Here is a 13,895-nt window from a genome sequence, read left to right on the forward strand (position 1 = left end):
CTTTTCTCGCTAAGCCTATTTCAGCAGCTCACACTACACACTCAGTCTGCACGCCCTACCGTCTGGCACCGCTATGAAATAAATTCACTGTCTGTATAAGTTATCTCAGGCACAGGCAACACACCTCACGCTTCACCTGCCTTCCCGACACTGCATTTTTCACACGTTTCTCTCCTCAGGGAGGGGAGTAACCTATTTCATATATATATATATATATATATATATATATATATATATCTCTCTCTCTCTCTCTATCTCTATCTCTCTCTCTCTCTCTCTCTCTCTCTCTCTCTCTCTACTACTACTACTACTACTACAACTGTTTCTAATATTAAGGCAACCATAATAATAGAATAATTCTACTGATAACAATACAAATGTGGATCCTAATAATAAAACAATGCTAACAAGAAAGACAATGAAAAAATGACGTGAAATACTATTATCGCCAGAACAATAAACACCACATGTTTTTTGTCGCCGTGGAAGTGCAGGAACAATAACAACGCAACAGGCTTTACACATATAATAATTTTATTTTGTTATATCACAGGTAATTTTTTTGGTCATATCCCTCACACACAGGCTTATTCAACCCCTTTCCAGGAACACACACACACACACACACACACACACACACACACACACACACACACACACACACACACACACATCGTTATTTTCCCCGATATTTCCAAGTCTATTCCCTCCTGCTCAATCCACAGCGATAACTTCTCGTCTTCGTCTTGTCATCATCATCATAATGTTGTCTCTGCGTTATCATATTGTTGTTATTGTTGTCGTTCTCTATTCTTCTTTCTCTTCATGTTTTCTTCTATCCTGCAGCTTCTCCCTTCACCCCATTCTTGATTCCAGCTTGAGACAGATACCTGGACTTCTATATCCCGTGTGTTCTCGCCCGGGCTTGCATGTGTACGTATGCCGCTCGGCCGCCTGTAAATACTTGTACAAGAGTCTATGGAGGGTAACTACGTATAGTCCGCTTGCAAAGTTTGTACTGAAGTTGTGTCTCGGCGGTGCTGCTGCTTCTATACCACGAACTGCTTCTCCACTTTCGAAATTTCTGCTTCTCTGTCTCCCGTGTGCAGTCTTGGAGCCGAGTGATACGTTAACACACACACACACACACACACACACACACACACATACACACACTTTCCCCACGGCCCCAATATACACCCCCCTCCCCCATAAACCCCCCCTTACCCCCCCCACCCACACCCACACCGGCATTTTATCATACTGAGCTCTCCCGTTTGGGCTTGTCAGGCGATGCGGGCGCTTCTTGGCTCTGTCCCTCTATCAACGGCTCCGGCTTCTGTCTCTCCGTCTGGTACTCCAAGGGCGGCGGCGGTAGGCTGGTTGGAGGGGGTAGGGGTAAGGGGGGCTCTACAGGGGCTGGGGGGCGGGGTGGGTGTCGGGGGAGGGTGGAGTGTCGCTGGGACGGTTGTGGACAGGGCGGGTGCGGCACAACGTGTAGGGCGCAGGCGGGGGCGTCCATCAGGGCAGTAGTGGCCCCCCTGCCGCTTCTCGGGCTGGCCTGTAGGGGGGAGGAGTCTTGGGGGAAGGTTAAAACTTCCTTTGCGTAAAACTAATAGTATTTCACCAGTGAGAATTGGGAGCATAATGAAGGGAAAATGGAAATACAGGCACAGAAACGCACGCAATCACACACACACACACACACACACACACACACACACACACACACACACACACACACACACACACACACACACACACCTATAACCCGACTCACACACCACTGAGAATAGCGAGTTTAACGAAAGAAAATGGAAAGGGAGACACACACAAAAAAAAAACATACACACACACACACACACTCAAAGACTCACACACATACACTCACGTCCCCGTCAAACACACACACACACACACACACACACACACACACACACACACACACACACACACCCACACACACCCAGCCCCCCCCCCCCCCCCTCACACGCACCTACATGAGCTTCCAACACAAACACTCCCTCCACGCACACAAAACCTCACTAGAAGCCCGATTATCGAGCACCAGCGCTTTCCCTGCAGCACTTACCGTGGGCGGGGTGTGGGCGGGGACGGGGCCGTACTGGTAGCGGCTGGGGGGGAGCAGGGTGGAGGGGGGCGGTTCCAGGTCCGGGGGGCGCACACCTTCTTGCAGGGGAATCACGTCTGGCTCGGCGTCACTCTCTGATTCTACCTGGAGGGCGAGAGGGAGTGTTGGAGGGGACGATGAGGCTGAAGGTGAGGTGCGTGCTGATGGTGTCATGGCAACTGAAGGTACTGTAGGTGAGGTGCGTGCTGGTGATGTCATGGCAACGGAAGGGACTGATGGTGAGTGGAGGTGGTGGTGGTAGTGGCAGTGATGGTGACAGGGGCCTTAGTGGTGATGATGATGCACTTAAAACTAAACAAAATATTAAAACTCAAGAATTTCGACGTAGCAAATCAGTGAGGTGGAGTGGTGATGATGGTTACTATAGTCTGCTCACTTAAGTCAACAACATAAACCTAAGCGTGTTCGTAAGCACAGTGCAGATTAGCGGAAAGTGCTGCGTGAGATAAACACAAACAGAGGTTAAAGAAAACTCGGAAGCCATAGCAGCAGCCAATCAGCACTCAGCTTGCAAACACGCTTAGGTTTATGTTGTCAGCTTGGGTCGGACTTAAGTGAACAGACTATAACATGGGCGATCGGCGTTTAGTGTTGCAGTGGTAGTGGTGTCAGTTGAAAATTTGGTTGGGTTTTTAATGGATTCGTCTCTTGTGAGTCGTCGAGATAAGAAATGAAGCCTGGAGAAAAAAAAGAATATGAAACGCTCTAAGAGAAATGGAATAATGCTGGGTATAACATGGAGAGAGGAAGCGAACACCTTGAATTTAGTAACATAAGAAGGTTGGCGATATTCTACTGACTGTAAAGAATAAGAAGCGAACTTGGAGAGATCATATCATCTAAAACTTATAGCAGAAGGACAAAGTAATAAAGTAGAAACTCAGGAATCACAGAAGTCAGGGTGAAGAGAGAAAAAAGGTGGAGATTTTGTTTTTGTTTTTTACAGCTTAAGAAACAGCTCAAGGGCAAAAAAAAAAAGGTGCAGAAAAAATTCCGAAATGAAGACCTTTGTTGGAGCAAGATGGAGTACACTAACATCAGGCAGAGGAGCGGAGAATGTTGAGAAAGACATTTATCCTGTAGTGAACTGTTAATGGCTGCTGCCGCTGATAATGATGATGAAAATGATGGTGCACAGAGTATAGTGTCAATGAATTAGTGTTTGTGAGTTTGTGTGTAAGAGTTAGTGTGCTATTGTACAGTATTATAGAGGGTAAAAAATCATCCTACCTGTGTCTCCCTCTCTAGGCAGGTGGTGGTGTGGTGTGTGGTGATGGGTGACTGATGCTCGGCGGCCGCCAGGAGGATGTGCTGGTGGTGGTGCGGGTGGTGGTGGTGGTGCGCGGGGACGGTGGTGGGCGTGGTGGTGGCAGTGTCACCCGCGTCGGACTCCTTGCTAGGGGAGTCCTCGTGGCGGGAGTGGCGGCGGCGGGCGGGACGACGCGTGCGGAAGGTGATGAGGAGGATGAGGACGATGATGATGAGGATGAGCCCCGCACCGATGCCAAGGGCCGCGGGGATGAGCGAGTTCATGGACAGCACTCCCAGGTACTTCTTGCGGCCGCCGCCCTCGCCCGCCTCGCCGCCGCTGCTCCCGTTACCGCTGCCACCTCCGCCGCTGCCGCCGCCGCCGTTCTTGCCATCCCGAACCTCTGCCTCTGATGGCCCGTCTGTAGGGACGACACACGAAACAAGAAATGAGAAAACTTACCCCCCAAAAGGAATGTTCTGAACTAGGCCTAGAAGCATTCACCCCAAGATATTATGAAATGTTTTTTTTTTTTCCGTAATGCTGAATGTTGTGTATGCATAGCCACTCGCTTGCCTATGGACGCACTTCCCTGAACACAACAGAGAATGGCACTGGAACATAACCATCCTGAACAAGCACGCGCGGCACTTACGCACACACATATACACACACACATAGTTTAATGACTACTGAAATGGAACACACAAACACAGCACATTCAAAATTCTGTTGTTGTAGTCCATCAAACCCACAAAATCAGTGAACAAAAGTTATCAAAACAAAAAATCCCCTCGAACAACATTCAACAGTATCAACATAACTCGTCCTCCCTCGCCACACACAAACAAATGTACGCTTAAAAAATAAAGGCATGCGTGAATGATGGGAATTATATGATAAAATATGATAAAATACGTGGCAAACGGATATTATTTAACCTCGTAAAAATACAAATAATTAAGAGTACACACACACACACACACACACACACACACACACACACACACCAGCTCTTCTCCCCCCCCTTTAAAAACACACACTCACACAACACACAACAGACCTCCCCTACATCACACCCACCCACACCCACCCACCTACATACACACACACACACACACACACACACACACCGCGGGCCTGGAAGGAGGAGCCGGAGGAGCGAGGCGGCCCCGTTAGGATGAGCGGGACGGGGCGGCTGGAGCCCTTCTGGTTGTAGGCCGAGACGGTGAGGCGGTAGCGGCCTCCAGCACGCAGCCCCTCCACCTGCGGGCGAAACGAGTAGCTGGTAAACGTGGCACCTTTGAGTGACCGGTGTTTTTTTTTATACAGCGAAGGAAGCAGCACAAGAGAAAAAAAAATCATCTAAACACTACTCCTATAAAAGATAGTAAAGATTTGTGGTCAAGAGAAGGATCAGTTTCGGATGGGGAGGTGTCTTGATACTCTCCTGTGTAAAGGGAATAAAGAGTAATGAGTGATGGGGAGAAGGAACGTGAGGTGAGGGACATGAAACTACACGAGCGTCCTTTTGTCCGTGATTTCTGATTCATGTCGCTGTTTATAGCAATGCCAGGGAAAAATTACTGCCAAATAACCTTAGTAAGTTGAGCTTCAGAATGTACGAGACACGGATGGGGACGCAGACACAGCTATGGATCACACACGCATCATGGACACATGGACGCCCAGCCCAGTCATAGCGGCTGTGAATTATTGGTGCATTGTGAAGGGAATGGAGAGTTATGAGCGGTGGGACACGGTGGCGTTGGATGAAGAAGGAGGGTCAGGGGTAAGGGACATAACAGGACAGCGCACATAAATCCTGTAGTGCTCAAGATCTATAAGTGAACAGGTCCGCTGGTCAACTCAGATCCGCTCCTCACATGTTGTCCACAATCAACTCTTCTCAAGGAAACTTCCGTACGACACTAATATCAGATGAAGGACATTTAATACTTATAACTGCTCTGTCGGCCACCTCTTCGGATTCTTTACAGGAGCAGCGGGTAGCGGGATTTTTTTTTATTGCTGTTTCGTTTTTTTGTGTGCCCTTGTGCTGTCTCCTTTGCAGTAAAAAAAAAAAAAAAAAAATCTGGGCAATCTTTGTTATGTATAATTGTGGAGTTCTTTCACTTCCCTGCTGTGCCCATGTTCCTGTTTCATTATTCTTTTATTTTTCATAATTCCAGAATGGACGCTTCATCTCCCCTCCCCCCCTACTGGCAACAAGTTAATGAGTGGATAGGTGGGTGGGGAGGGGTTAATTAAGGGCATGGAAGTGACTCACGAAAAAAGTTGGGCTGGAGGCAGTGAGGTTGAAGGCGTGGTGGGCGCCGTCTTCCATGGTGGCCTGAAGCAGGAAGTGTTGCGGCAACCCCCCACTGTTCCCCGCCGTGCACTTCACCCTGACGGAGGTGCGCGTTCGCTGGCCCGCCGTGCAGTTCCTGGGCGGCTCCGGCTTACCTGAAGAAGGGTCACGAAGGCGTCAGATTGTGAGGGGAAGAGACAGGGAAAGAACAGACAGGAAGGCATCAGATGGGGTAAGAGGAGACAGGGGAAGGGACAGAAAGGTGGGAGGAAAGGGAGAAGAAGGGGGAAGGGACAAGATATATACATGGGTTGGTGGGAGGAGACAGGGGGAAAGGGACAGGAAGGAAACAAATAAGGGATGGGGAGAAGAGGGAGAAGGGACAAGATAGGATCAGATGAGTTGGTGGAAGGACGCAGAAGGGAAAGGGCAATGGAGCCAGATGGGGAGGTAGGAGTAGGGGGGGGAGGGATAGGAGGGGCTCAGATAAGGGACTGGGAGGAGCGGGGAGGAAGGGGTCAGGTGGGAGCGTGAGAGGAAAGAAACGAAGGGAGAGAAAGGGGTAAGATGGGGGTTATGGAAGAAGACGAGGAAAGGGAGGGGAAGGGGTCAGATAATGGAGTGTGGGAAAAATGGTTTGTCAGCGTAAAATTAGGAGGAGGGCGAAAGGGGTGTAGGGAAGGGGAAAGAACAGAGAGAGGGGGCGAGTAAGAGTAAAGAGGAAGGGGGAGTTTAAGGGAAAGCAGCGTGGATGAATTATGGATGCTACGTCTTTGTTGGCGGGAATAAACAGTGACATAAATTACCGGAAAAACAGCTTCATTCCGGCGGCTGCTGGAATGACGGGAGGCAGCGGCGGCGGCGTCTGCATTAGTCTTCCAATGACTAATGTGGGCCCGCCGCGACAGGAAATTACGTTGTCATAAAGTAAGTTTATGCCTTGGGTCACTGCACACGCCTGGCCCCACGCGATGGTTTCAGTCTGGCCAGCGAACGGCGAAACGACCGCCAGCACAGGGTCGTTTGTGGCCTAGGCATGGGGGTTGTGGTGGTAGGTGCGGATGTACAACTCGCTTACGAACACGAGTAACACACAGGAATAAATAAACAGTTGTGCCCCAGAAGCGACACCACACCAAGCCCGCACCAGATAACCTCGGACACAAATTGTATGTATGACCATTTTTGTCAAAGGAGCAGTAATGAGCGGGCTTTTTTTTTCATTATTGTTTTGTCTCCTCTGCTGTAAAATAAAAAAAAAGAAAAGAAAAAAAAGAAACGACTGACCACCGGGTGACCAGAGGAAACCCGATGCATTACTGATGTTGGTAACGTCACGGACATGTTTTTGAAGGACCCCTCTGTGACTTTTTACTGATATTGTCACGGGGAAACTACTGCACCAGGATGAATTTTATAACGGTACCTCTGTGATGCTCACGCTACCCTCTGTGTTCCTCTTTTCCAAGATCGTATTAGCTGAGCAGCGATGGGCATAAATATTGTAAAAAAATATTTGAACACTAATTACTAAATACTGAATAGAAAATATTTCAATATCAAATACATTACAGAAAATGTTAACGCGGTAAAGTAATATACACAGTTCTTGAATAATGATGTTAAATACAATGTCTCAAGTCCTTCTTATTGATTTGAAGTTCTTGTTACCTTTTGACGCAAGGGGCTTAGGAAGAAGGCCATCAGAAAGCCACAAGAGTTATTTTTAACTGCACCGGTGAGAATAAATATAGTCTTCAGTGTGTCACGCCCACCCACAAGTACGAGGAATATCTGCAAATATCAAGAGTGAATCCATTTCTTTTTATTCTTTCTCTGAACCTCGTGGCTGCAGGCGTCTTTCATGCGCTCGGGGTTTTTTTTACGCATTTGTTTTCATCAATCTAAACGCATCCGACAGCTTTCCTCTCCGGGGAAAATATTATTTTTATACATAAAACTGAAAAACTGAGTTGGAGATGATAATGAAGTGTGATATTTTACTGGATATTCTCTTGTTGGCAAAAGCCATGGTTGTAGCAGGCAGACCAATGTGAACCACGAGTGATTTAGATAATGGATGATTGCCACGTCAGGGCGGCCTTACCAGGTTGTGTGGAAAGCATCTTTTCAGACTAAAAATATTCAGCCTCATCAACACAGTGATGAGTGAAGGGAACGTTCCACTCTTTGAGCTTACCGGATATCTGTTCAACCTCATTGATTAGCTTATCACGAGCAGCCGCTAGCGTGATCGAATAATCTGAACTTTTGTTGAGGCTTATCCGAGTTTGATGAAACATGATAAACTGCAACAGGAAGAGGATTACGGCACTTCTTTTAATATATATATATATATATATATATATATATATATATATATATATATATATATATATATATATATATATATATATATATATATATATATATATATATATATATATATATATATATATATATATATATATATATATATATATATATATATATATATGTGTGTGTGTGTGTGTGTGTGTGTGTGTGTGTGTGTATAAATACGTATTCGAAAATATCAAGTCATAGGTTGATGTATCTTAATACTGTATAAATTAATAAGGAAATTGTATTTTTATATATAGTATTTATATACAATTTGTGTATAAATGTGTGTTTAGGTTCTTTAATCTCCATCTCTGTCGCTGAGACAATGTGTTGGACCGACCGGTGGTGGTGTTGGGTCCCTGCGCGGGATATTTGCCGCGAGGACTAACGACCAACACCACTATCATCCTATCAACCACTTTTTGCTGCTTGCCTGGGAGTAGTTTTCTCGGTGTGGTTGTGCGTGTTTGTGTATTGCAGCTGTACATATATATATATATATATATATATATATATATATATATATATATATATATATATATATATATATATATATATATATATATATATATATATATATATACATATATGTGCAATGTGTGTGTATGTTGTCATGCACCGCACAGTCCGAGAGTTTACTTGCAGGCGCTATGTGAATACGCACGGCTGGGGCTGGTGTGTGTTGGGTGTGTCTCAGAGTGTGTGTGTGTGTGTAGCTGTGTTAGCGTGTTACTGTGATGGGGTGTGCTGGTTGTTGAAGGTCGGGGAGACAGCTTTTGCGTCTGCCTGCGCGTATTTGTCACACTGAGTCATCATACACTACGCTCGCCACGAGATATGTGGCAGACACCAAGTGGAATATGTAAGACTGCTGATGTGTGTGTGTGTGTGGGGGGGGGGGGGGGGGGGTCATCATGCAACTCACCGGCAGGCACGATGTGGAAGACGCACGGCTCCTGCTGCGTGCCGATGGCGTTGGAGGCCCAGCAGAGCAGCGTCCCGTAATCGAGGGTGGCGATGGGCGTGTAGGTGATGACGCTGTGGCTGCTGGAGGAGGTGTAGCGGCCCTGCGGTACGTCGATGGTGTCCGCCGTGTTGTTGAAGGTCCAGTGGAAGGTGGCCTGCAGCGGGTTGGCCTGCACCGAGCACGTCACCTCCGCGTCCTCGTTGTGGCTCACGGCGTAGCGTGTCACCTGCCCCGGCGCGCACACGGGGGCGTCTGGAAGGGTTTAAGCAGTACATGAGTTTAATCCCTTGACTGCGGATTTCCTACAAGAAGACATCACCAAGCTACAGGAATGGATCAAAAAGTGGTTGCTATAATTCAGTGAAGAAAATATGTCATGTACCTTGGAAGGGGAATCCAGAATACCAATACCACATGGGATACACTCCACTATCCACCACAGAGGCAGAGAAAGACCTGGGAGTTTATGTTACCAGGCTACCAGTGAAAGCCAAATCCGTGCCAATCGCAGCGGACGGGTTAAAGATACACACCGACCGGGCACGTCCTGCAGTAATATAATGAGGTCTTCATTTCAAACTGGTTCATCAAAAAGGAGGCAGAGGAAGAAACTGATTCAATATATTAACGGGAATATATGACAGGGAGCGCGTTGTTTCACTCATCCTACGACGTCATTCCTGGGCTTCACTCCGAGCAAGTCTTAATGCAGGTCACCTTCATATCCCAAGAAACTCACGACAGTATCCATCAACCTTGCATTTGTTGGCGTCCCCCTTTGTCATCTACATACAGGATTTTCCCTTACAGATACAACCCGGTGCTATGTAACGAGAGATTTCGTTCACGTACTATGCAGGTAATAGGCCTTGATTTGGTTTCATTGAGCTCGCCTATTTGACACAACGTCATTCCAGTGATACCCCATGATTCCGCGAAGGCATTTGTTACCAAAGGCTTCAATTTGTCGCTTCAAGTTACTATTTAGTGTCCATTTCTCACACTCATAATGTAAGTGGGAAGGATTTGCGACTTCAAGAACCAAATCTTCGTTTCTCCCACAGGTATGGAGAACGCCGTATAGTACTCGTGCTCAGCGGATGCAAAAAGCCTGGGTGAAGCTAGTCATTCACTGGAAGACCTCTTGACGTGACCTGCCGTTGTTTTGCACTACGCCACTTAATTAAGTATATGAAATTTTCCAAGATCTCGATGTCCTCGCATAGTGCATATAGTTACAGACATATACCGAGAAAGTTCCGCCGCATATGAATCAGCTGCGGTCTAATCAAGTGCAAGATCGTTTGCGTCACGCGAGGCATCTTCGAGGAGACGAATAACACCCAAGTAAATTTACATACGGACCGGGTACGTTCCGCAGTAAATAACAAGTGTAGTCAAATCAAGTGCGTGATGAAGATGTATCGAGTGTCTGCACATTAGTTAACATCGCCGCACTGCCCGACGCACACGCATGGGGAGAAAAATGGCAGAGGGTGTCCATTAAATCTCAAGCACTTCTCCAGTTACTCACGCAAGGAAAAAAAAAAAAATCCGAAAATTGAGCTGAGGTCTAAAAAAATCCCTCCATTGTCAAAATTAAGTACTATCATCAACCTTGATTTTGACGAGATTGCATTTCTAACCTTTCTCCAGTTTTCCAGAGTAATCTATTATTTTTACTGTTATTAGAACTAACCGGAACGGAGCGGACGAGTTGGCGAACATATCCAACATAACTACAAAACATAAACACACACTGAGTTTCTTTCATCAGTAAATGTCAGGTGGGATATAATCAAATCACGAACCATCGGAGAAGAGACAAGCAGTGCACCGGAGAACAAAAAAATATCGATCTATGACTCAAATCAATCTCAACCTTTGTCTTTGCACGCTTCCATTCACCTATCTCCTAACCCTCTTTTACCTTCATATTCCCTGCTCCTTACCACGCGGGGATAAGCTACCTATTTGCAGTAAGTTAAGAGAGAAAGGTGGGTCCACATACCTGTCCATACACCATAAAATTACAAATAGTACAATACCCGGACTAAGTTCCACAACAAATACCACATGTACTCTTTCCCTTAGTGTTACATGAATGCGTATCGGCTGCTAAAACTTTATAAAAAATCGTCGCATTGCCAAAAATAATAATGTACCATGTGTATGTATGCTTATTATGGTGCTTAGAACTATTAATTATTTTGTCGACTTATTTTAAACTATTTCACTGTTCTTCGTAAAGGAATAAGGTATTTTAAGAGGCAAGGGACTGCGCCAGAGACATTTACCTGCCTTGGCCAATACGTTCTTAAAGAATTGTAAATTACTCGATACATTTAACCTTTGGGACCGTGATTGTGTTGAGAAAGGGTGCAATTTTCGAGAGGAGAGAGAGAGAGAGAGAGAGAGAGAGAGAGAGAGAGAGAGAGAGAGAGAGAGAGAGAGATAGAGAGATAGAGAGAGTGAGAGAGAGAGAGAGAGAGAGAGAGAGAGAGAGAGAGAGAGAGAGAGAGAGAGAGAGAGAGAGAGAGAGAGAGAGAGAGAGAGAGAGAGAGAGAGAGAGAGAGAGAGAGAGAGAGAGAGAGAGAGAGAGAGAGAGAGAGAGAGAGAGAGAATGCGGACCCCACAACCTTCCCCTCTATCTCCCTTCCTTCTTCCTCCTCCTCTCTTCCTCCTCCTCCTCCTCCTCCTCCTCTTCCTTATAGGCAACTCACGTGCAGGCGACACTCTTGCCTCCCTCTACTGACGCAACTCTCGGCGTTATAAGAAAGAAAGATTTTTTCCCCACCAAACAAAAAAGGGGAAGGAATGGAAAGGCGGGTGGGTACGAAAATACTAAACGGAATCTTTATAGGGTGGGGATATTTGTCTGGCTGTTTACGTTTCTGTCTGTCTGTGTGTCTGTCTTTCTGTGGTTCTATCTGTCTGTCTCTGTATGTCTTTCTCGGTCTGTGTCTGTGTTTGTTTATGTATGGTTCTGTCCGGGCTCGTTTTTCAGTCTGTTTGTCTGTTTCTGTTTGTGTCTCTCTTTCTGTTGTGTCTCTCTTTCTGTGTGCCTGTGTGTCTGTCTGTCTATCTGTCTGTCTGTCTGTCTGTTTCTGTCTGTCCGTCTGTTTTTCAGTGTGTCTGTGTATGCCTGTGTGTCTGTCTGTCTGTCTGTCTGTCTGTGTCTGTCTGTCTGTCTGTTTCTGTCTGTCCGTCTGTCTTTCAGTGTGTCTGTGTATGCCTGTGTGTCTGTCTGTCTGTCTGTCTGTCTGTGTCTGTGTGTCTGTTTGTCTGATATTTTTCTGCAGCGCGCCTTTAACAGGAATTACCTAATTGATTCATTTAGCGCTGCGCTCCAGCCGCATTGAGAAACAATAGCAATGCTCATGAGTGCACAAAATGGTACTCGTTCACGTTAAAAGGAAGGTTTATGAAAATGTTCCCCCAGTACTTCACTTTATATTTCTTCCATTAAAAACCTCCATCACAGCCTGTTTGCGGGTACATGTTTTATTTTATTTTATTTCTTATTGCTAAAACAATTAAACTAAAAACTGTAAAATGGTAAAGTCTGGAATCATTTTCATGGTACATTTTTACCTACACTGATTTCTTTCTGAAAACATTTTACACAAGTACTGCTGGAAAATTATATCAATTGCTTCGTGTTGGACGTGAGGTACTGTAAACATATTCAGTGTCGCAACTGTGCTCATTTTACCTCGAAAAACACCTATTCAGTTACCATTTCTAAAACGACAGAGATGTAAAAGCCAAGTTTACTTCGACATGCTGGTCACTCCCGCCAGGAACACTTTGGTAATAGCCACAAGTTTGGTACTTTTACCTTCTGTTTGCACGATAACCCATCATTGTACAAGGCCTCGTCCATTTCGTCACCATACATATATTTACCCTTTTTTGCGATGGGGACAGCCAAGGACTAAAACGAGCCCGCAAGACGCCTGTTTCGCAGATAATTTCCTTTCATTTTAAAAGTGTTTTGATACTCCTCTTGAAGAATTTTTTTAAGACGTAGGAAGAAGGAAACACAGCGGAAGAAAAGCTCATTCATAATTTACAAGTGAAAGGGATGAGGGAACGAAGATACTGGTTACTCTCAGATCAATAAGCTGGACAGCATACCTAGCTTGAGTAGAAAGTTTTGCACAATGGGGAGGAGTGTAGCGGCCTGCAGTTAACAAGCATGAAAGAACAATGAGCATAACAATGTATTAATGTTTAAATGATTGTTTTTCACAGGTTATCAGAAGTTACCAACGCGCTCAAAGCCTGCTATGCCTGGTATACCACGTGACACACACAGCTGATGGTCCTGCCACAGAAGGGCACACATTCTCTCCGGCGAAGTGTCCTTGCCCGAGACGGTGTGTCACGGATCATCTGGGTCTCGGCACGACTCAGCCCTCCCGGGTCACATGCACCACCACCCTTTTCGGCGCGGATGGGAGGATCAGGACAGCTCAGCCACACTGGACTCGCTATCGGAACACCTGGCGACCTGTTGACGCGATATCGATGTTGCCTTAAGGGACATCTGTCAAGGGGAGCACCGGAAGGCAACATATTTCTTTTACAGTTTCGGATACAGACGAAGAGTTAAATTTGACATAAGAAAAACAACTACCTAGGCTTTTGTCCTTATGAATAGTATGCCTTTTATTTGGCAACATAATACTCTGTCTATAATGCCCAGCAGTGTTTGTGTAGCAGGCACTGTTTACAATCAATGAAGCTTTACATCCCATTGCCAACGTGGTGAGTATCGAAGACATTACTTAAGGAAATCGTACATCTTGGTAGTTCATTCAATATAGCCTCTTTCCCTGGTTCATCT

General features: G+C 45.9%; 1 protein-coding gene across 1 annotated transcript in view; it reads right to left on the reverse strand.

Annotated features, from left to right (window-relative positions):
* Positions 1 to 470: 470 nt before the first annotated feature.
* The window catches only part of LOC126993008 (kin of IRRE-like protein 2), a 39,850-nt gene continuing 26,425 nt past the window's right edge, over positions 471 to 13,895 (reverse strand). The window contains exons 6-11 of the mRNA XM_050851829.1: positions 9,002 to 9,295; positions 5,692 to 5,867; positions 4,535 to 4,667; positions 3,383 to 3,822; positions 2,093 to 2,236; positions 471 to 1,561 (exon numbers count right to left, since the gene is read on the reverse strand). Coding sequence (XP_050707786.1) covers positions 1,259 to 1,561; positions 2,093 to 2,236; positions 3,383 to 3,822; positions 4,535 to 4,667; positions 5,692 to 5,867; positions 9,002 to 9,295 — 1,490 coding nt within the window. The 3' untranslated portion in view covers positions 471 to 1,258. The remainder of the gene's footprint in view (positions 1,562 to 2,092; positions 2,237 to 3,382; positions 3,823 to 4,534; positions 4,668 to 5,691; positions 5,868 to 9,001; positions 9,296 to 13,895) is intronic.

The sequence above is a fragment of the Eriocheir sinensis genome, unplaced genomic scaffold (genome assembly GCF_024679095.1).
Source record: "Eriocheir sinensis breed Jianghai 21 unplaced genomic scaffold, ASM2467909v1 Scaffold541, whole genome shotgun sequence".
NCBI classification, from domain to species: Eukaryota; Metazoa; Arthropoda; class Malacostraca; order Decapoda; family Varunidae; genus Eriocheir; species Eriocheir sinensis.